Source organism: Dreissena polymorpha, chromosome 11, assembly GCF_020536995.1.
Source record: "Dreissena polymorpha isolate Duluth1 chromosome 11, UMN_Dpol_1.0, whole genome shotgun sequence".
Taxonomy (NCBI): domain Eukaryota; kingdom Metazoa; phylum Mollusca; class Bivalvia; order Myida; family Dreissenidae; genus Dreissena; species Dreissena polymorpha.
In genome coordinates, this window is record NC_068365.1 from 17,274,546 (window position 1) to 17,298,432 (window position 23,887).

Genomic DNA, 23,887 nt, shown 5'->3' on the forward strand with positions numbered 1-23,887 from the left:
GCATCGCCTTCTCATGCTGCTGATAAGCCCACCCACGGATGCTGTCTTGTGGGATTCGAACCCATTCCTCTAGGGGGGGGGGGGCTTGTCGTAGGTCCTGGATTGTGATGGGCTTGACAAAGCGTGCAGATATTGCAACATGGTGCATTTCCCAGACATGCTCTATGGGACTGAGGTCCGGAGACCTCGCAGGCCACTCCATCCTGATGATTGTTTCAGCTTGGAGGTACTCATTGGTCACTATGGCTGTGTGAGGTCTGGCATTATCGTCCATTAAAAAGAAATATGGGCCAATTGCACCAACATATGGACGGACGTATATATCCAAGACCTCTCTGACGTATCTCTGAGCTGTCATAGTGCCGTTATCAATGATATGCAGATCGGCCTTACCCTGCATGCTGATCCTTGCCCAAACCAATACTGAGCCCCCACCATAACGATCATGGTTTGCGATGCATACTGGTGCGAATCGTTCATTGGTTATTCTCCTCACCCGGGCACGTCTATCTGTAAAGTCTACACAGAATCTAGACTCGTCTGTGAAGAGTACTGGTGTCCAGTCATTTAAAGACCAGGTTATGTGATTTTGTGCCCATTGGAGACGTGCCTGGATGTGGTTGTGCATCAATGGAATACGAATGGCAGGTCGTCTAGCCCTCATGCCAACACATGCAGTTTGTTTCGAATGGTTTGAGTTGAAACCCGAACCCCTGATGCATTCTGCAAGTTATTTGAAGAGCCGTGGCGTTCATAAAGCGATCACTTCGGGCTTGCACCACGATAAAATGGTCTTGTGCCTGCGTAGTAGCCTTCTGACGACCTCTCCTGTATCTGGGGATAACATCACCATGCATTTGGTAGCGGCTCCACATCCTGGCTACAACGCTCTGTGAAACGCCTAGCTGACGTGCCACGTGACGTTGTCACGCTCCTACTTCCAGCATCCCAACTCCCCTATTCATTTCTTCTAAGGTAAGACGTCTTCTTACGCGATAGCTAGCCATTTCAAACAACTTTCAATATGAATGATTGATCTACAAGTGTAGATTTGAAGCATGTTCACAATGTGTTTGTCAAGTGCAAGGTCAAATGTCATGGCTTTTTCTTGAGTATTGCTTTTCATGAGCAAATGAGCAAGCCTGTGTAAAAAAAATCGATAAGGCAGGTTATTGGTTATGTAAAATACGCACTCATATATTGGAAAACACAAGCTGTTTTGTTTTTAATAATAAAACTTCAAATTACACATACTATAAAAAGTGATCCTTAGCAAATTTTGAGTAGTATATATTGTTTGTATAGGTTCCTGATTTTATAGATATCTCGGACGAGTTCGTAAATGGTCACAATGGGTGGAAAAACATGGCCGCCAGGGGGAGGGGCAGTTTTCTCTATATGTATATAGTGAAAACGTGAACAGTCTATAAGACACATTTTTTACCCAATATTGATGAATTTAATGAATAATTTGGTCAGAAAATTTGTTTCCTGTGTAGTAAAGTTTGTTTTAATTATGTCATTATTATGTAACATTAACTGTATTAGGTAATTTTTCATAACACAGACATTTCATAATTAACATAACTCGGTTGATCCACGAGGATCGTCAAGACTTTGATTAAAGAATTGAAGGTGCATGTACGACTTATTTTACATACAAAATAATCTGATTTTGATCATACATGAGAAGTAAAATATAAATTTTAAACGCAGCAATAGCTAAAATTGATGACAATAAGAGTTTATTGTAGTTTTAAAAAAGGCCAAAAAAACACAAATAGCATTAGTGAAACACGTCATAATATAAATATCTGCAATGTTTTAGCGTCAAAAGCCTGTTAACGAAGTAGCCTTGTTTCGTATTACGAGCGCTCCTAAAGGCAACCGAAGTCAATCTCGTGTAAGCTCGTTATTTGCAGATACCTTCCCAAAATCCAAATAGAATATTCTTCCCACAAAGAAATAAAACGAGCAATTTGTATCTCGTAAAATAGTTTCAATCAGACCACATCTAACGGTGACATTTTGGCTATTTATTTAAAGAACGCCGATTTCTTTATTGGTATACATAAATTCTTATTCTGCATTAAATACAAAAAATAAGCATAAAACAATTAATAATAATAATAAACACACACGGCAAGATTAAAGTTTTAATGGTTAATTAATAAGACATTCCAGGTAAATTACAATTTATGAGTTTTCGATAAAGCTAATCTTATGTACAGAGAAACAAGTTATTCATGGCAAACCCATGACATAACAGTATGCAGCTTTAAATTGACACTGCTGTATGGCTACAAACGGAATTAGAACAGCCACAGGAACTCATCTCCTTTAAGATTGCATTGTCTTTCATATGGGTTGTTTATAACGCACATTGTTGTTGGAACCAAAAGTGTTTTTTCGAGATACAGTACACATCGTTACGCAGACACTTTGTCGCCAGTTGGGTAAATTCCCAGCACTTTTGAAAGCAATTACATTTCGGCGATTTTTAATGCGTATAGATACGCAGTTCTTCAAAACTATTGTGCATTCCCTTATTTAAATTTAGTATTTACGAAAATAAGCAGCTTATCAAGGGCTCTGCATGTTAAATCCCTTTTGTGTCCGTAACCTCATGGCAATGAGAAAACAAAATCAGTTTTCTTTCTCTTTTTTGCCCATTTTGTTATACTGTCATTGCAAGTGCATTATCATTATGATAAATGCCATATAAACATCATAATGGGCCATTGTTAAAACTAATAGAAAGTATATGGCTTTATTTTTTGCTGGTTTGACTCATCAACGATTTTTTCCCTTTTTATAAAAGTACCGGAAAACGGCACTTTCCCAATAAGAAAAAAAAATACAAAAATTTCCCAATTGTTGTAAAAAAATCCCAATTGAAGGCTTCTAAAATATAAAATAAGCAAATTCGTTGAATTGATATCCCCCGCCAATACGCTTCTGGAGTGTTATATTTGGCATTAAAATAAGCACTTTTTCAAGATACAAAGGGCCATAACTCCCTTATTATCAGATGGTGTACAATGCCATTTGGCGTGCATCATCTTTTTATCCATATATATACTCATACCAAGTTTCAATGAAATCTGCCAAAGCACTTCCATGATATTGCTCCGGACGCACACAAAAAGCTTTTTTTTCAAGATAAAAAGGGCCATAACTCCGTTATTAACGTATGGTGTACAATGCCATTCGGCGTGCATCATCCTCTTATCCATATATATATACTCATACCAAGTTTCAATGAAATCCGCCAAAGCACTTCTGAGATATGGCTCCGGACGGACGGACGGAAAGACGGACGGACGGACAACGCCAAAACAATATCCCTCCGCCTATGGCGGGGGATAATAATAAATATTTTTTCATAAATAAACATTCAGTTTGTTTCCCTATGAAGCTCTATGGCTTCAACTGTAAATATAATATTGACAACTTCACAACATTACGTTATCAATTTTAAAGTACTTGTGAGCAAATAAACAAATACACCCATTTTTCAATATGAAGACTTCACGTCGCGAATGTTCCCAATTGCAGGGTTTTTCTAGCAAAATGTTCCCAATTTGACTGGTACGGGTACTTTTCCCATTTGGGCTAAAAACCAAATCGCTGCCCCTACATTGTTTATAGATTGATATTTTGTTTCAAATGTTTGGACATTTTAGATAAGTATGTTTAAATACTCTCAATATACTTTGTTACTGGTGTTGCAGAATAAAACATTTCCAAAATGTTTTTTTAAAGTTTATTATGTATTTTCGTGCAAGCTATATTTGCCTTATATAGTGTCTGTAACTTTTGCTTAATTATACCATTTATATATTTTGGTAAATATAGTTTGGCTTATCAATAATCCATATTATTCTACCAATGATTGCTATGGATTATAAAAAAACTAAACTATATTAAATTTTACCAAAAACTCAGTCTGATCTAGTAATGGAATATATTATACTGTTTTATAAGCATACAATGTAAGTATTTCTTAAACTTTAAATTAATTTTCACCCCAGTGAGACATTTTTCAGCATCAATATCGTGATTTAGCCGAAAACATTTGTTCATAAGTGTGTGAATTAAGCCAGGCCCGAGGCTTGGGCCTTCCTTAATTCTAAAGTGAAGTCCCAAGAGCCTGTACTCATCTTGGAAACTCATAAAAGATTGCAGTTAAACAACTTACTGACAGTCAAACTATATTTTGCACACATATACAATTTATAATACATCTACTTATATTAATTGTGTTTAATTTGATAATTATGATTGGCAAATACAGAAGGTAATAAAATGATATGAAGTTGCTAAAAATTGGTGATTAACCACACCTATCGCGGTCTTCAATAGAAAATACAAGATGTTTTTGTGAAACACTGTGTCCCCTATATATTTGACCTTTGACATTGAAGGATGACCTTGGCATTTCACCACTCAAAATATCCAGCTCCATGAGATACACATGCACGCCAAATATCAAGTTGCTATCTTTAATAGTGCAAAAGTTGTGGCCAATGTTAAAGTTTGACGCAAACAAACCAACAAACATGAATAACAGTACTTGTATGAATAATATCCTTTGTCTGTCATTTATTTTTTTAAAAAGTCAAGAAAAGTTCTGAACATGTGTCTAACTCATTGTGCTAGGAATATCCACTTAAAACGATAGTTTCAAAACCTTCTTGCTCGTGGATGCTTAATAAAGAAATTTACTTGTAATGTTTACCACATTTCAGTTATGGGATCTTAATATACACAAGAGGTTACCAGTATTAGCCAGCCATTATTCAAATTATGGGGTCTTAATATACAGGGAGTGATTTGTTAACCATTTTGATAAAGCATGTTTGTAGATACATTGAATTTACTTCAAATTTGCATTCAAACTCTGATATTGTTTTCACTTACAGTTATTGCTCTTTTAATGTACTTTATTTATAAAAGGTGGAAGGTGCTATTTAGAGGTTGGAATAATGATCTACAATAACCTGTATGTTTTAAATCGAATTGAATAACAAGATGCCTATAAGAAGATCTCATATTTTGATGAGGTATATTTCAAGTGTAATTTGAGAAGTTGTAGATTTTGGAATTAATTATTGGATTTTTGTATAATTTTAAAACTGTCATGGTTTTTTAAAGTGTGGCCATTTTTAAATGGCTGAAAACATGTGGTTAAAAGCACCAGGTATTTTTGGGCATTTAAATGAGCTTTGCAGTTATGTCATCAGCCTACTGTCTGCAAAACAATTTGTTTGTGTTAGAAAATATGCTAATGGGTATTTTTATTCAATTTGATGACCACAGTGCTATGAAAATCTGTTCCTTGAATATAAACATTGTTTCCACCAAAAATACTTTTAATACATGTAAGGTTTTTTGTTTGGTCAGGCATGATTGGAGTTTTCAGATTGATAATTTAGAGTACCATGTATTTTCAATGCCCAGTTAGCGCAGTTGGGAGCACGTAAGAGTCGTTATCCATGGTTTGTGGTTTCTTTGTGGCATGCGCCTTCCACCTTCGATTTTGCAACTGAGTGCAAATAACTGGGCTATTACTGGTTTAATGGCATACAATGGTAATGTAAGAGCCACGAAGGACCGTAACTTTGTATGGAGTTAAGTTCATTACTGTATAAATCCCTTATCTCAAATTGGGGTGTTTGTTATACCGGCTAACTCAGTAGGTTAGACTGTGGGTTTAAAATACATGGGTTGTAGATTTTTTTTTAAACAAAATATATTTACATGTACAAAATAAAATATGTTTATATGCCAAACAACCCTGGTGACCCTTATTTGTTCGAATGTTACCGCAATGTATATCACATTATCTTGCAATCTGAACCATTTTAGCTAATTCTGGCTAGTGGTATTTATTTTATGAAGGATTTTATGATCATATCGTCATTATATAGCCGACCATATATATATCTTCAATTTGAGATGAACGCATACATGTTTTTGGAAACCGAATACCCAGAAAATAAATATGAGTACCCCAAATGTTCTTTCTGTGATTGCATGATCTTTCAAACGATTGAGCAAGGTTTGTGCTAAGTTTAATTAAATTCAGGTTGGTGGTTTAATTACCATCATATGCCTTTAATAAAAAATTGCTGCAATGGCATTAAACCCACATAACCAAACCAAGTTTGTCTCAGTTGTGTACTGTTTATCAGAATGTCCTCATTTCTGTTTCAGTTTTGCAAGGATGAAACATGTACCAATGTTTAAATATTCTTACAGGGCGTCTTTACAGCACATTTAATCTAAAAACATGTCATCTTGACTTAAAAAAAGGAAAAAAATCACTTTACATTGTTGGCTGGGCATTCCTATACTTAGGTATTATATGTTCAGGATGTGTCTGACAAGTTTAGTTTGTATATTGAAATTAGTCATTATACCCCCATTACCATTGGTAACGGGGGCTATATAGGAGTAATTTAAAAACATATTTTAAAATGAGTTGGTGCATTTGTTCACCATCAAGGGACGGTGTGTCGTGCGAAAGAAGTGCATCAGTATCTCGAAGGAAAAGGTCACACTTGGAAAGCAAATGTCAAAATGAGCAATCTGTTTCTGTTTTGCTTTCTTCTTTTTCTGTTTTTCACTCTTTTCATTATTTTGTGCTTCGTTTATACTTGCGTCACTGACACTGGACGCTTCTCGTTTGCGCGTCAGCTCTTCTTCAGAGTATTTTTTCATTGTTGTTTATGTATCCAAGCCAGAAAAATCCCCGACCATACTGGGGATCGAACCCGGGACCTCCCGGTTCCAAATCAGGCAGACACTCTACCGCGTCGCTATAAAAGCTAGCTCATATAGCAAGGCAGTATAAGTTCTCCTTATACCGAACCTTGCTACATACACCCCCTCTAATTATGAAATTCTTCCACGAATGTCCTATTGTCATGACATCTGTGGGACGTCTGACACACAGTGTGGGTTTTTACGTTGGGCGCCAATGAAACCCAGCCAGAAAAATCCCCGTCCATACTGGGGATCGAACCCGGAACCTCCCGGTTCCAAATCAGGCAGACACTCTACCGCGTCGCTATAAAAGCTAGCTCATATAGCAAGACAGTAGCAAGACAGTATAAGTTCTCATTATACCGAACCTTGCTACATTTACCTAGATAAACTTTTACAATTTTGAGCAGTATACTTTTGCAATTATGTGATGGTCCTTTTCGATATTTGTGTTTCTTGTTTATAACATTAAATCTACGATGAAAATTTAAAATGTTCATTTGAAGTCTTACGTTTTATGGTTTATCCATTTATCCAATCCATCCTTTGTATATAGAGAATCACATATTGTGATTAATTAGTATCTTTCAAAACAAAAATGTCTACCGCCTCGACGGGTTACACTCCACTCCACACACTCCAATACATTTCGTAATATAAAATCAAAGCGATGAAGGTGTTTAAAAATGAATTAAATACTATCTTATGCAAACGTATGATCATTGATGATGTTTCGATTAGAATACATGAAGTTTGTTAATACAGAAAAGGGCTTTGTGTTATTCTAATGTGTTTTGGATAAAAGTGGGGATGTCCGACAAACTGCAGTTGTTTGCTTTTTTTACCTTTTTAATATTGTAGTCACGGGAAATGAAGTTCTACCTTTTAAGGTAGCTAATCGAGCAGCCACGAAAAAATAAAAAATTCTGCGAGCATTATGGTTACCATAATCTAATGCACAGAAGGAATCGGCTTTCACTTTGATTTGTTCTCCCCACTCATTCCATCCCGCGAATCCCTTATTCTCCTAAGCAAGGTAATCATGCTATTATACAGCATTGCAGTTTACCTATATATTTTTCAAAAGGTCAGATAGCTTAATTGGTAGAGCAACCCAGGTCGGTATCATTAGATGGCTCATGTGTGGTTTCGGGTTTGAATCTCGATCTGACCTTCGTAGGTAAACTTTAATAATTTAATTCAAAAATTATCATTATTAAAGTTTTTTGTTAGTTTCTTCTATTTAACAAAAATCGAGCTCGCTTTGAGGCTTTGCCTTATTTCATATTATTTTCATTCCTACGCAGAACTACTTCGGCATAATTCCCCAAACCAGGCATTCTATACATAGATGGTGACATCACTACGTCACCTCTATACTTAAACGCATCACATTCCCCTGGTAGGGGGCATTACGCCAAAGTAGTTCCGCTTAGGAATGACAATGTTAATAATAAAAGAAAAATCGTTTTTTATTGTGTGTTTGAAACGAAATGTTTAAATGTGATTTTGAATCTCTTTTAAGAATGATAGCGATTATTAGAAGCATGATTACCTGACATACTTTCTTTTCCACTTTTCACTCGTAAAAGAAGTGCTACCCACAAGTCCTTTCGCGTTCGTACACAGGTCAGTAAGACCGGTGTGTACACAATGCAAACCAGGGGAATGTGATGCGTCTTAGTATAGAGGTGACAATAACGTAGTGACGTCACCATCTATGTATATAATGTAAAAGTATTGTCTGAAACCAGATGGTGAAGGTCATTTTAAGCTCGACTTTTCGAAGAAAATGAGAACGGTTGTATTCACCCTGGGGTCGACATTTATTAAAGTTTTTTTAATCTCAAATAACTGTCATGTTTTAAGATATCAAATTTATACTTGGTATATTTCTTCCTACGGACATTCCCCAACATATTAGCCAGGACCATAACTCCTACCTGCAATATTTTCAGACTTATTGTCCTTGGAAAGTTAGGTTACAATTTACATTGTTCCCACATAACTTTGTGATTATGTGAGATATGATCATGAAAATGTATGACGTCATATGAAATAATCGAACTATTTTGTACATGTCGAATGAACAAGACATAATGTTTTCAATGTTATTTTAATTTATTTTGGTATGTGTGATTTGTTTATCCAATAATAGCGAAAATACACATTTTCTCGGACATGACCACTCGGGCAGGAACGGATTTTTCGAGCGCCCGCAGATGATCATGCCCTCGGAAACGTGTATTATCCCTATAATCATGTCGATATTGCGTATACAATTAATATAAAAGAATAAGTCATGTGTACAAGGAATAGTCATTTATACGCAAGAAATAGTCCTTGACATCAATTTTCTATTTTTTTTAAATCGCGTCCATACATATCGAACCATTGGTCGCTATTAAATGCTGCACAATCATAGTTGGAATTCTGATCTCAACATCTTTGTAAAACATTTCCGAATGAACAAGCAACGCTGACCCTGAAAGTTTAATTCAAACAATTAAACTTAATGTATCTTAATTTGAAAAGATATGTCTAAGACCATCATTACTCCCATAGACAGCCACATTACACTACACAATGATGTGGAGTCTAAGACCATCATTACTCCCATAGACAGCCACATTACACTACACAAGGATGTGGAGTCTTAGACCATCATTACTCCCATAGACAGCCACATAACACTACACAAGGATGTGGAGTCTAAGACCATCATTACTCCCATAGACAGCCACATTACACTACACAAGGATGTGGAGTCTAAGACCATCATTACTCCCATAGACATCCACATTTTACTACACAAGGATGTGGAGTCTAAGACCATCATTTCTCCCACAGACAGCCACATTACACTACACAAGGATGTGGAGTCTAAGACCATCATTACTCCCATAGACAGCCACATTACACTACACAAGGATGTGGAGTTCTTGTCATCTTGAAGGAGGACTGAAAGGGCTACCAAAGGAAGACTGAATTGTTTTTCAGGAAATAATTTATTAGAAAACATCCCATTAGTTTAAGACAATAAACGAACAACAACACAATTTTTCAGAAGAATAAGGGTTAAAATAAAACCAAATTTGTTGAATATATTAAGATAAAGTAGGAACACATAAAACACCGAAATAAAATGAAAAATACGCCCAAGATGTTAAGAAATATAGATGAGCACGGTCACCAACAAGACAATAGACATATGGCAACAGAAAACAACACATATACTATCACAGCATTTTTATACAACAATTGGAAGTCTACTCAAGCGAAATAAATTTCACAAGATGATAACAAATGTAAATCTTAAATGAAAGTTTGGTATAGGCACACACACTCGTTAGTAAATGAACAGCGAAAACACTTGCGCAAATATTTTGTACCAAACACAGAGTCCAACAATAAAGTTCTGGAAATTTGGTTTGTTTGAATATAAGTATAAAAGTCTGAATACAGTTATTTCGTTTTCAACGTTAATATTTATTTCGTACACAAAAGCTCGAGTAGACTGCAATTCCTCCATTCAAATTCAAATTCCATTTAAATAAAATATACAAAAACATGCATCCATGTGCTGATCGATTTTGAAGAGAGTTTCTAGCTTTAACAATGATTGTCAACATAATCACGTAATCAATCCATCAACACAATGCCGTCTTTAATTTGAAATGGCGTCGTGAAGGATAGGAAGTTACATCTGTAAAAAAAAATTGCTCTGCCTGCAAAAATATAGTAAACAGGTTTTAGAAAAAAAACATATTTTATCTTTCTGAATTCATATGTCATACCTTCCATTTAACTGTAGTTGTAGATGAACACTATATAAATATCGAATTCACTTTTGCAATACCGTAAATTATTTTTATTTTTAAACTGACCAGAAACTTAAAGAAGTCATACAATTGGTATAGCTTCAGTAATAACAATGAAATACAAAGTGCAAACCTGTTTGCGGCAAAATGCTCATTATTTTACCAATCGTCTCCAATCTACAAGAAAATGAACGAAAACATGTTAGATTCTAGTGTTACGTCAGCCAAAATGCGTTAAAAAGGAAGCGAGTTTAGTATTAATTGATTTGTCGCTCACCCTTTCACCTACTAGCCGTCGACAGGTCCCTCTTACAGAATATTTATCTTTATACCCTCTGCTATACTGAATATCGAAACTCCATATTTAAGTATTTTTTATTGCACGGTTGGGAGAGATTTGTGCTAAATTTGAAATTGATTAAGAAAAGTTTAACCTGGATGTGCCAGTGGATTATCATTCGGCGAATCTAAATACTTATTATTGTATCACTATTCTTGAAGTTGTACTCATTCTTGAAACTATATACGAACACTGGTAAAAAAACGAACTGCGTCATGCCAAAAGGGGTCTTATGCCGTTTGCGGCCATCGAAACTCCAGACTAGCCTTCGCAAATTCGCCGACTGATGGGGAGCTACGCTGTCCGCTATAAAGTAACGCGATCTTTCGTGGTCACATAACTGGAGAGGGTAGCTCCTGACCAGATTGTGCGATTGCAAATGAAATCATAGCTATTTTCGCATGGCGCGGAACAAATTATAAAACATGACGACAAGTCACTATACGGTACCTCCATAGCCGCTTCAGCATCGTTATTTCTGATAACTACGTTTGCATCGGCGCGAACTTCTGGATGTGACGTAATAGCAAGTAATCCACGCTCCTTGTTCGTGTGAATGACGTCATTATGGATGACGCCATCATGCTCCGAGTAACTGGGAGGAGCGGTATTGTTGTTGTTGTTGAAGTTGTTGTTGGCAACGCTTGATGGCGCTGCTTGGACAACACGCGGAGTGTTTGTCGCAGGTTCGGGTCTCGATTTGTTGATACCCAGTGCTGGTTTCTGAGGACTGCCTGAGATGTTACTCAATTTGAGTAACAGGAATTGTTTGTCCTTTTCTCCCTGCAAAGAAATATCCTTCGCATACGAGTTTCGTCGTTTACTTAAATCAAAACAATACTTATACATAAAATGTAGATATTTAATATACGTATACATGTATTACAATTAACATTTATTTGATTACCTGCTAGAACATACAGTGTATCTAAGAAGTAACATAATTACCTGCAGTAGTTGACGCTGCAACTGCTTAATGACGTCATAGTTTGCCGACTTCATTTTCCACAAATAGTAAATAGCCAAACTAGGATTGCAAAAAGAAGGAAACACAAATTATCAGAAGTCAAAGTTTAAAAAAAATATGTTTAATACTCTCTTTTTAAATAGAATATCAAACTTATATTAATAAGTTCCAAAAACCAATTTTGTATGTTTACTGCATTTGCATGAATACTATCTTTCTAAATTGTACTGGGTACATGTACCGGGGTAGGAGTGCAAATTGTGCATGCGTAGTGAATTGCATATATTTTATATGTAAAATGATCTATCTACTTGCGTTATTTATAGTACATGTATATCGTTACCTATTTTCGCGATGTACTTTCGATTTCACAGAGCGAAATTTTATTACCGAATATACTGAAAATATGAACTTTTTCAAGTAATGTAATATACTAGTCATGAATTTTTAATCAATATAAACTAATAATTGTAAAAAATACGGTATTTTAGAACTTTTTTTTTCGGCAATCGCGGTTGACGGTCCCTTTAATTAGCGACTTCAGTGGTTTGAGCTAAAAATAGCCTCCCTTCTACTCCAATGCAAAATGCTGTTCCGTGTCAAATGCATAAAATCATGTTAAATTAGTCTTTTTCAGCAGAATGAATGGATATATGTCAAGGTAGGATATTTTTCTTGCATACTTTTATCTTTTATTGTTGAAAAATACGTATTTAATCAAAACTAGACGTTTGTTTCATAAAAATAAAGTCATTTCTGGTTTCGGCATCGCCATTTTGTAAACATAGGTACCCTTGGGAAAATTCGTTAAAATGCGAGATTAGCGATGATTCTGGGTAGATGTCACGTGGTATTGTTTTGCAACAATTGTGCGCACACGATCGGATGTTTTCGTTGTTGTATTAGCGATCACTTATCCATATTAACCCCCTCTAAAGCTATCAGGTGAAGGAAAAATTGGGTTTTTTCTTTTACTAAACGTGCCGGCATCATTTTTTTTATTTTTAGGTAAATTGATCTTTAAACTTTCCCACCAAACAAATTTCAGAGCGGGCGTCTGCTGCGCAAAACAGCGTGCAACCTTTTTTTAGGGCCGGTGTCATAGACTTTTTCTAAAAGCGAAACCGGAAGTTGACAATATTTACCGGAAATAGAACTTGTAAACACAATTTTGATCCGATATTTGTATTGAATTGTGAAAATATGACCGATCGAGATTATTATATGGAAAATGTTGGTGCATACAGTATATTTAAGTATTGTTCTTACATTTGCAGACACGTTAGAGCCCTGACTATTAAGAAAAATTACGAAATGGCGCAGTCAAATAATACACCTGATAGTTTACTTAGCTTTTACTTTCGTTTTTACAATCCTGCTGAATTTTATGTTGATTTATCATTCTTTGACTCGTCTGAATATGATTTTTTCCCAGATTCAGTTAACCTTGTTTTTCATAATGCAAACCATGGTTTATTATTTCGTTTTCTGACTGAGTTGCGTGTACAGATTTCACCTGACCCTGATTTACATGATCATTTGGTTGGCACTGCTAATGTTCAATCAGAGACCTCGTCTGTTCCAGATTATATGGATGTACCACAGGCCATAGACCCACAGCATCCTATGTTTTATGAATCATTCCAATACCCAGCTTCGTCATCCGGACCCTCTATTATCCCACCCACTGAGCTTCAATCTTTTTCACATTCAACTGTGCGTGCAACTTGTGACAGCCAGTTTTCTGGGCCGGTATCTCTGCTCACTACCAAGAGCAGATACTTAGATCTTCATCACTTTGGTAACGACTCAGATGAAACCCTTCCCCCTGATAGTGAGCTCGGCAACATTGTCTCACTATCTGATATTGATGAAACTAGCAGTGCCAATGCTAATGAGGAATCGGATGTCGTTGTTATTTCATCGGCATCCGATTCTGATCATTAGTATGTGCCATTTGATTTTTTTGTTATTTTATTTAAGTTAAGCCTTGGTTTGTTTTGCTTATTTATTTATTTTCTTTTTATGTTTAGCTGTTGTTTTACTTATTTTATTAGGGAAAGTGACCGCGCCAAGATAAAGAATCTCAAAAAGTTTGAAAATGTAAGTATCAACGTTTTATATTTTCTGTTTTTCAGATAAATATAATAATGGATGCTCCAACAGCTATTTATACAAATGACAGCATTGTCAAGCTTGTGAGAACAAAATCAATATGAGAAACATGTAAAATTTTAATTGAAAAAAAAACGGGTAAAAGTTCATTGAAAACATTAACAAAAGATGTAGGTAGGATATATCAAAAGTTTCAGCACTTAAACAAAAGCAAAGCTAGGGTTAAAGGGAAAGAGAATTTAGAAAGATTTTCAAATACTCCTTATGAGTATCCTGTAATGGACGATGAAACGCCTTCAACTTCGAGTACTGGACCTTTTCACAGTCAAGATAACTTGGCGCTTAAATCGACAACTTATGAGCAGGTTGCCCGTAAATTGGCAGATGAGCTTGTAGAAATGACCCATGAGAAGAAGGTTATTGAAGAAGAGCTTGGGGTTGTAATTAAAGAAAAAGATTCTTTAAATAACAGTTTGGAAAAAAATGAAGAAATCATATTAAAAGAAAGACAAAACTTAAAACGGACTGCTAACAGAGAGGCTTACTGGCGTGAAAAATCTATAAGACTTGAACATAATGGTAAGGTATTTACTCAAGATGGCATTGATACTTTAAAAGGTAAAATTTCTGTTTTAGAAAATGAAAATAGAAATAAAGTGCAACAACTACAGGAGCTTTTAGAGCGCATTCATGAATTAGAGGAAGAAAGTAATGAACTACGTACATGTAATATTGAAAATGTACAGGTATTTGATGAAAAAAGTAAGACATACTCTTTACCCTTACATAAATGTGTGTATGCATTGTTGGACAATAATGTAGCATATGATAATATTGGTGCTGTTGTCACTAGTGTCATTGAACTTGTAAATAAAAAAACAAACAAACTCCCAGCAATAGGTACTATTCACAACTGGTCGATTGAGAGAGGCTTGTTAGCTAGAAAGCAGTTGGCAGAGTTATGTGACGCAAGACACACTACACTACACACAGACGAGGCATCAAAATATGGCCATAAGTATGGTGCATTTGCAACTAGGGACTCCGAAGGGAACTACTTTTTATTTGGTATGCGAGATATGGCCACAAAATCAAGCCATGATACTCTTGAGACATTCCAAGATATTTTAAATGATATAAATAATGTAAGTATGGGCACCGATGCTGGAAAACAAATACTTTGTAATATTAAAAATACTATGAGTGATCGTGCTTCTACGGAAACCAAATTTAATGACTTGTTAGCTACCTATCGTATTTCAGTACTTCCAGAAGTCATTCAGAACTATAATCAGTTTTGTACTGAGTAGCAGAAAGCAGTGTCCAAAATGAATAACTTCTTTTGCGGGCTACACAAACTTGTTCACATGGCTGACAGAGCCCAAAGAACCATATATGAAACTGAAAAAGCACATTTTGATAATCATATTCCCATTTTGAATCCATTATTTGCTAAGTCTGGTCAGCCAGGGACTGTTAGACTCATCCACACTGCATGTAAGGCTTTCGCAAGAAGGGGTGATCAAAAGAACGGTTGTCATTCAAATTTTGTTACATACATAGGGGACTTCCTTAAAGAACAGATAATGAAAAGTTTGCCGCTACAGCCACTGAGAGGCAATCGATTTAACATTTTGTTCACAAATGCAGGTCATGTTTACTTTTTCAAGGATCATATGAAGTCATACCTTCAAAGTAAAGGAACCCAAAATGGACTTTTACAGTCAGTGTTAAAGGACTTAAATGAATTTTTTTTATAGCAGGCTGTAAAGCATTAGGCTTGGTCTCAAAGTTCATCACAACCCCTTTGTGGAATGTCATAGAAGACAAGGATATCTCTATCTCAATGATGAATGCAAGGTATTTTTCGCGCATTTCATACCTAGAGGATGTTGCATTAAACCATGACGATTTCATAGTGGGAAAGCTGATTCTGTTTTAGGACGTCCCTGTCAAGAAAGACAAAATATAAGAAAGTCTAGTTGAAAGGTCAGATCTCGATTCACATGTTTTAGTTTTACTTGGTGTGATACTACCAGCGTTGGTACAGCTTATAAAAAAGCAGTATGGAGATCATCTTCCCGGAGGTAGGCATGAAAACATTGATACTTACACTACTGCAAGTGCAGACAAGCACAATAAATATCCTGAATGAGTATTTTCGTGTGTCGTCCACATCGTTCATCAAAACCAAACATATCAACCTTAGCCATGGAGGCACATGTTACATTTTCACTAAATAGAACACAAGAATGGCTTGCCACAAAAGATGATATGCTGGATTTAATTTTAGAGTGTAGAATTTCTGATTTTCTGAAAGGAGGTGAGTACAGAAAAAAAAACGTTTTCGTCAGAGAGTGGAAGTCATACGAGAAAAGCGGTTAGAAAAACAAAATCAGGCATTCTTAAAGAAGGAGCAGCTTGAAAAGAAAAGAATTGAAAAGTTGGAAAAAGAGACTGATGATATGGTGTATTATGGCCTATGGCAAACAGAAGATCAAATGAATCTCAAGCTAAGACAAATGCAGAACAAAAAGGAGCATGAAGAAGCACTTAAAGTTCAATTACGTATTAGAAAAAAATGTATTCCAGCAAAAATGTAGTGGTGATGAAAATGTTTATAGCTTCAGTAAAGTCCAAAATGGAAAAAGAATACAGTTAAGTGTAGATGAGTTGAAAACTAAGGTATTAACTTTAATTGGTAATGCCCACGCTATTCCTGCACCTGATGAGCAACATATGTTAGTAGGTAAAAATATTGACCACAGGTTTCTTGAGAATGGTGAAACACAGTGGTACACAGGAAAAGTAATTTCACAGGTAATATAATCTGAAAAATGGAACCGTTGGAAGCACAAATGTATCATTTATACATTGTATGTCATTGATACAAAATATCAAAATTCATTTTCCTTGATATATTCATAGGTTCCTGGATATCCTCTGTGGTTTAATATAGTCTACATGGATATCATGATATATAAACAGCCAAGCTGAGTGAGCAATACAGAGTGGGAGATGTTGTAATTAGTGTTTTAAGATGTGGTTACTATACATGATTTACATGTGTCTTTTTTTTGAAGTAGAAATGAAGCTGTGATGCCAAAACACTGAAGTCGCTTACTAAATTCGATCAGATAATATCTGATAATTGTTGTGACCACTTTTTGTCTGTCCCCCATCCCCTCCTACCATTCATTTGGCCCTGTTGCAATTCCAAACAGCAGTTACTCACTAGATAATATTAGCTGGTGAATTTATGATCCATTGTCATGTTGAAAGCAATTTCAACTGTCATATAATTAACAGCAAGGTCACATATAATAGTACCAACATCAAACAAAACTGAACCGACAAATCACCTAAATTGGGAAATCTTTAAAGGACCATAACTCCTTTCAGAATGGTCAGATTTTCAAAATGATTACATTTTTGTGTTTGTCTCATTAAAACCTTTAATTTGATATATAACACTTGTATAAATCCTTAAAAAAGTTCTTTTTTAACATTCCACATCTGACCGAGCAGAAAGATTTCCCCGTTTAAAAATATTAAAAGGGCTGTAACTCTGGTAAATTTCCGATTTTCATTTTTTTGCAGTTTTGTGTCAATTTGATATATAACACATATATGTTTTAACAATTTTTTTTGTCTGAAGTCGCTACTTTAATTATTGGTTAACGAATTGAACAATAAAATGTGTGAGTCAAAACTGTGTAGTGACGGAATTATTTTTACGTCATAAAGTTATTCATTTTAAGAGTCAACGGAGATATTGCAATAAACTGTATATATCGGTATTGCTAAAAGGCATGAAATATCGTGAATTTATGTTTGTTTTCTGTGCAATATCGTTAAATATCATCACTTCAAAGGAAGACAATTTGCACAGTTTTATTTGCCTAAGAGCTCATACAAATATGTGTGGTCTCCCTTTGAAAGGACGATATATAGCGTTCTCACACCGAAAACCGACAAATCGCCTATATTTACTTCCCGATCAGCTTAACACATTTATGACTAGCATCTAGAAAAAAGGCCTTGGCAAACAGCGTAGACCCAGATGAGACGCCGCATGATGCGGTGTCTCATCTGGGTCTGCGTTGTTTGCTTAAAGGAATTTGTATAAGAACTATTCTAAATATAGAAATAAATATACTTGACATCCCTAATTTTGGAAATAAATTGATCAAATTTAGAAGGATGGGAGAGTCCACTAGGCATAAATGGGTTTATGCTAAAGTTCCCACACTCACAGCAGAATCAGCAAGAGAATAATGATGAAGGCGGAGGAGCTGATAACGTCATAGAAGTTCTTTACGTGTCCGTGCGCCAAGGAGATCTGGACTCCCACGATGTCGACAGGGGCCGCGTACACCCGGAAGGGACCACACATTGGGCTCGGGCGCAACCTGGGGATCAAAACATCCATGTGCATTTATCATTATTTAACTTAACTTATTTTTAGACTAATCTGAAGAATAATGTTTATGAAGAGAAATAGAAATTTTAAAAGGGATGTTTGCTGTTTCTCCATATTCTTTGAAATCTTAGAGTGCATTTTTTTGTAGAATACTTATTTCCGGAAAGCAGTCAAAAACAATTTATTGATAATGCGTTCATCTGCAAACGGCAAACTAGGAAGCACTTAAAGATTGCGAAACCTAAGCAAAATAAGCTGCAACCATCAAGTTTTGCTACTAACACAGGGTTATTACAATAAGAATGTATGTACAATTATTTGGAAAACTGTATGTTCTTTGAATATAAATTTTAATATACACGATGATACACTTTTAAATGTACACAAGCAGAAATTTCTGTTATTAACGACGTAAATAAACACATTCTTCTACTTCTACTTAAATTAACATGTCAGAAATGTTATTATTGTTTACGTTTTTTTGTGACTTAGAAGCGAAAGTAAACTATAAAAAAATTAAATACACCTTAAAACGGCATCAGAACGCTAAAAAAGAAAATCACTAGAACTTCGTTGAAATATTTCGTTTGTGAGAAATATATTTCAAAAGATAGGCTTTCGGGATAATCACGTGATAGTAAAGGTTGCGACGTCCATGCCGAGACAGTTATTTTTCGCCGTTGTATACCCTTTATTACTTTTGTTTCATTTTAAATGGCGCTTATTTTCCAGCCATTTCAGTAAAAACGTGATTAGCGTTTGTTTCGTATTAAAATGCGCTTTATATCTCGTCTTTATTTTCCGTAAAAGTTCTTATTGGAACTCTAATTAGGTCAACCCGCTTAGAAATTTCGCAGCGAGTTAAGGCGAGATATAAAGCGAATATTATAAAGAAATAAACGCTAGTTACTTTCTTGCTCATATGGCTGGAAAGTGAGCGGCATTTAACAATTTAATACAAGTCATAAAGGGTATAAAACAGCGAAAAATACCTGCCTCGACATGGACGTCGCCATCTCGACTCGACTATCACGCGATTACTCCTTCTGTTATGTCTGGTTATAGGTATACTAAATATTTTTGGTTTCAATGCTTTACTTCTAAAAAGGGGAACGGCATTTACTTGAAGACACATTTCTCTATATGGGCACTTGCCATGACTTAATTTTGGAATATTTCAAGATGCATGTGGTAGGCAAAACATAGGTGTATACTACAAATTCAGTGTTTTGCCTTTAGGTTGAAAACTACATAAATCAACCCGGCTTGGAATGCTCTTTAAGAAAAGGTATGGTTATGGATGTCTCTACGCGCAAAACTTTGACTGTTTTTTTTTGTGTGTTAAAGTTATCGCTTTAATATTGAATTTGTTAAGGAAATCCTTACGTATATTGTGACCTGGAAGCCTTTGATAAAAATTGGAATACATGCCTATGCTTTAATGTACGCTTCGTACAAACGTTACATACTCACTCGATTTACTCCAGAGTCATGACAAGCTATATCGTTTAAAGACACGTTTCAAACTTTACCACTTATTATTAAAATATCATTATAATTTAACCGATTTCAATACGTTTTGTTTTGTCGGTAAGGCGGTATGATGTCCGTTAGAAACGATTTCTGCAAAGCTTGATTTTTAATGTATCATGCGAGCGGCTCTCATGAGTAGAACGTGACGCATGGGTTCAGTGCGAGCGGCACTCATGAGTAGACCGTAACACGTGACGCATGGGTTCGGCGATGAGGAGGAGCCTCTCCCTGGGTAAACGGGGCTTAATGCATGTGCGTACAGTGTCGTCCCAGATTAGCCTGCGAAGTCCGCAGAGGCCAATCAGGGACGACACTTCACGCCTTTATGGAATTTTTCATTTAAAGCAAGTAACTTCCAAACAAAAATGTATTCCAGGCGGAAAGTGTCGTCCCTGATTGGACTGTGCGGACTGCACAGGCTAATCTGGGACGAAACTTTACGCACTTGCTTTAAAAATTAAATAATGGATTATTGACTTACGCCACGAACACGTAGCCCATGGGTACGGCGATGAGAAAGAACGTCACGAGTAACGTCACCATGAAGAACGCGTTAGACCGTGACGCCTGGTACGGCTTCTCAGGCGGGACCGTCGTGTAGAGCGCAGAGAACTGCAAACCAGATAATCTGGATTATATACCACATTGAACAATACAAAAACCGTAGATTAGCTCAATAGGTAGAGCACATTAAACAAATTCGAGGTACGCGTGTTCGATTCCTGGCCCGGCCATATAAATTGTTTTTGGATTGATCATGGAATGGGCCGTGTTCTGTGAAAAGGGGGTTTAATGCATGTTTGTAAAGTGAGTCCCAGATTAGCCTCTGGAGTCAACATAGGCTATTCAGGGTCGACACTTTCCTCTATTATGATATTTTTCGTTTAAAGAGAGTCTCTTCTTAGCCAAAATCCAGTTTAGGCGGACTTCACAGGCTAATCTGGGACGACACTTTCCGCACATGCATTAACCCCCTTTTCGTAGAGCACCAAAGTAGAGCTGTCGTCAGGCGCTGGCATACGTTGGTGCAATTCAATCAGCTTGGTACCGTCGGGATTTCAAGCCAGATGCAATTCAGTGCTTATGTCTTAAACAATGAAATCATAACCTTATTCTATAATAGTAAACGTCTTTTCCTAGTGTTTTGCTGAATTTAAATGATTTCACAGTAAAATATGAGCAACAATTCAATAAGAGCTTCAGATGAACGCATTGCGCTTTTTTGACCAACATAACTTTACCTACTGGATGATGCTTACGGATACAGGTCACGGTATAAACTTTACGTGACACACGGACTTACCACATATTCCGTCCAAGTAGCATGACAAAATCTTTAAAGAATCACTAAGCTCACAAACAACACGAATCACAAAGTGTTTTATCTTTGTATTTGCGTCTTTAACTGTGTCTGCAAGTATTGCCATTGGTATCGTTGTTGTTCGCATAGGCACTAGACGTGACCGTGTCATTCGTCGTCTTTTCAAAAACATATGCAAATACCCCTGTTGACTAAGTACTGTTTGGTAAGTTTTTCACAAGGCTGTTACGGTGATTTTTTTAACTTTAATCAAACTAAGAAATGAATAACCCAGTCACTGCTGCGGACACTGTGAGTGTTAGTCTTAAGCGCGAATGTGTTTGACTCATTGCCATTTTTTGTTAGTTTTGTGTTGTTGTTGGGTTTTCGCGGTTTTTAACAATATTTCAGTCTTATCACAAGGGTCAATTAACCCTTTCTCCCCTAAGCAGCAAAGTGAAAATGGCTTTTGCAAACAGCATAAAAGCAGAACAGCCTGCGAGTATATCGCAGTTTCTTTAGGTTTTATGCTGTTTGCTGCTCATCAGTATTTAAAAGTTGGGAATGAAGCCTTTAAAACTTGAAGTTAGCAAGAAAGGTTTTAATTAAATTTAACTTTCTTAACGACTAAAATAGGTCAAAATACGTATCAAAGTGGTAAAGACAAACCGACTTGCACTTGTCCTGGTGATGCTGATTAATCAGTTTTAAGTGCACGTTTTCATGCTAGTAACTGTCGACTGCCTTACTTCACTATGAGGAAAGGCGAGACTGGTCGTTTACCAGTACTAATTGCACGTTCTCATGCTAGTAACTGTCGACTGCCTTACTTCACTCAGAGGTAGGGAGAGACTGGTCGTTTACCAGTACTAATTGCACGTTCAAATGCTAGTAACTGTCGACTGCCTTACTTCACTCAGAGGTAGGGAGAGACTGGTCGTTTACCAGTACTAATTGCACGTTCAAATGCTAGTAACTGTCGACTGCCTTACTTCACTCAGAGGTAGGGAGAGACTGGTGGTAGAAAGGATTTCATAAAAATCCCCGAACAAGTTATATACTAGTAGTCGGCCTGGGGATCATTATGAATAATGAACTAATTTGCCATGAAAGTAAGCTTGACAGCAGTTATTTGAAATATAGAGTCATTAGATATGAAACATATAGCCTGTGTCCCGGCTATGAACCCCTACATTGTTATTATGGAAGTGTATATTTAACCTGTTCGTATAAAAGGCGAGTTATTCTTAACAAAAAAAACAAGAAGAACCGCGTTTGAAGTCAATAGGTTAAAAGTTTATATCATCCCCAAGATATATCCTTGAAAAGATTACAAAGTTAGATATTGTTAGTTTTAACCTTCATTTATTTATCTAAACTCGATTACATCGAAGTTATTAGGGTTGTGGCGACTATGTCGAAAACTGTTAATTCGAAGACCCACTAGTTGCTGTACATGAAGCAAACACTTAATAATTTAACGTCTAATTTCAATTTAAACTGCTTAACAATGAATACATAAAATATACAGTATAATTTTGCGAACTAGAGAAAAGCTTACCGTTTTTAAATAAAACAACATAAGTAGCCGTAGAACCAACATGGCGGTAAGAAGTGGAACGAAGAAGAACCCCAACCTGAAAATCAACCAGTTCTATGACACCATCTTGTGACTGACATTGCACACAGTTTTCTAATGAAATATACTTAATATCTGATCGTATGGTATCCATCAATCGGGAATTAAGTTATTGGCAACACAACATTCCAAAATTTACGCAACTATTATTTATTTGATGCTTTTAAGCAGTGGAATATAGAACATATATTAATTTGCTGAAATTATTTTAATTAAAAATTACAAAGGAGGTAACAATACAAGTCTTTTCTTTTGGGGTAATTTCGATGCGAAAAAGCCAAGGTCATAATAAATGGGATAACTTAAATATTTTAATTATGCGCTTGTGGAAATATTCCAATACTTAAATTTACGCTGTTATGCGAGATCAGACTAAATATAATTATTTGACGCACGCATGAAATCACGTTCACGTAACGTACCAGCAGAGCGTCTGTGCGTACACGAGGTTCAGCACGCACATCGCAACGTCGAATTCAGCGGGACCGATCTTTTTCAGGAGGCCGCAATCACATTTAGTGGTGAGTAACCTAAATGATGCAAACAAGAAACAAAATGCATACTGTGTCATGATAAATTCACATCATGCGCCATTGATAAATGTAAAGTGAGACGATTTTCTCTGCTCTTAGCAATGGCATCAATGAAAAAAACTCAGTAAAAAGTAGCAACAGAAGAATAATATACATTTCAGTATGAATGCTCAATAACACCGAAAACACTTAAACAATAATGCGCTTTGAAGAACCATAAATTGTGCCATCGCTAGTACATATGATTAAGATAATAGGAACTCATAGATCAACCATTTTCCCAGATGTAATAAGCTCGCATAAAGTAAGACAAAATATGAAAACGTAAAATGCATTTAATGGAAAACCGGAATAGCAATTAGAGAAATATGTGTTATTGCGACAATCCGTGACCATGTCTCTTTAAGGGTACGCGACAGGATCAATGTGGCGAATTTAGTTCTTA

At 36.0% G+C, this 23,887-nt stretch overlaps 1 protein-coding gene across 1 annotated transcript in view; it reads right to left on the bottom strand.

The window, feature by feature from the left end:
- Window positions 1-9,760: 9,760 nt before the first annotated feature.
- The window catches only part of LOC127851021 (transmembrane channel-like protein 7), a 32,477-nt gene continuing 18,350 nt past the window's right edge, over window positions 9,761-23,887 (bottom strand). The window contains exons 11-18 of the mRNA XM_052384456.1: window positions 23,332-23,439; window positions 22,832-22,907; window positions 20,452-20,582; window positions 18,271-18,426; window positions 11,881-11,959; window positions 11,383-11,715; window positions 10,726-10,769; window positions 9,761-10,499 (exon numbers count right to left, since the gene is read on the bottom strand). Of these exons, the coding sequence (XP_052240416.1) occupies window positions 10,752-10,769; window positions 11,383-11,715; window positions 11,881-11,959; window positions 18,271-18,426; window positions 20,452-20,582; window positions 22,832-22,907; window positions 23,332-23,439 (901 nt within the window). The 3' untranslated portion in view covers window positions 9,761-10,499; window positions 10,726-10,751. The remainder of the gene's footprint in view (window positions 10,500-10,725; window positions 10,770-11,382; window positions 11,716-11,880; window positions 11,960-18,270; window positions 18,427-20,451; window positions 20,583-22,831; window positions 22,908-23,331; window positions 23,440-23,887) is intronic.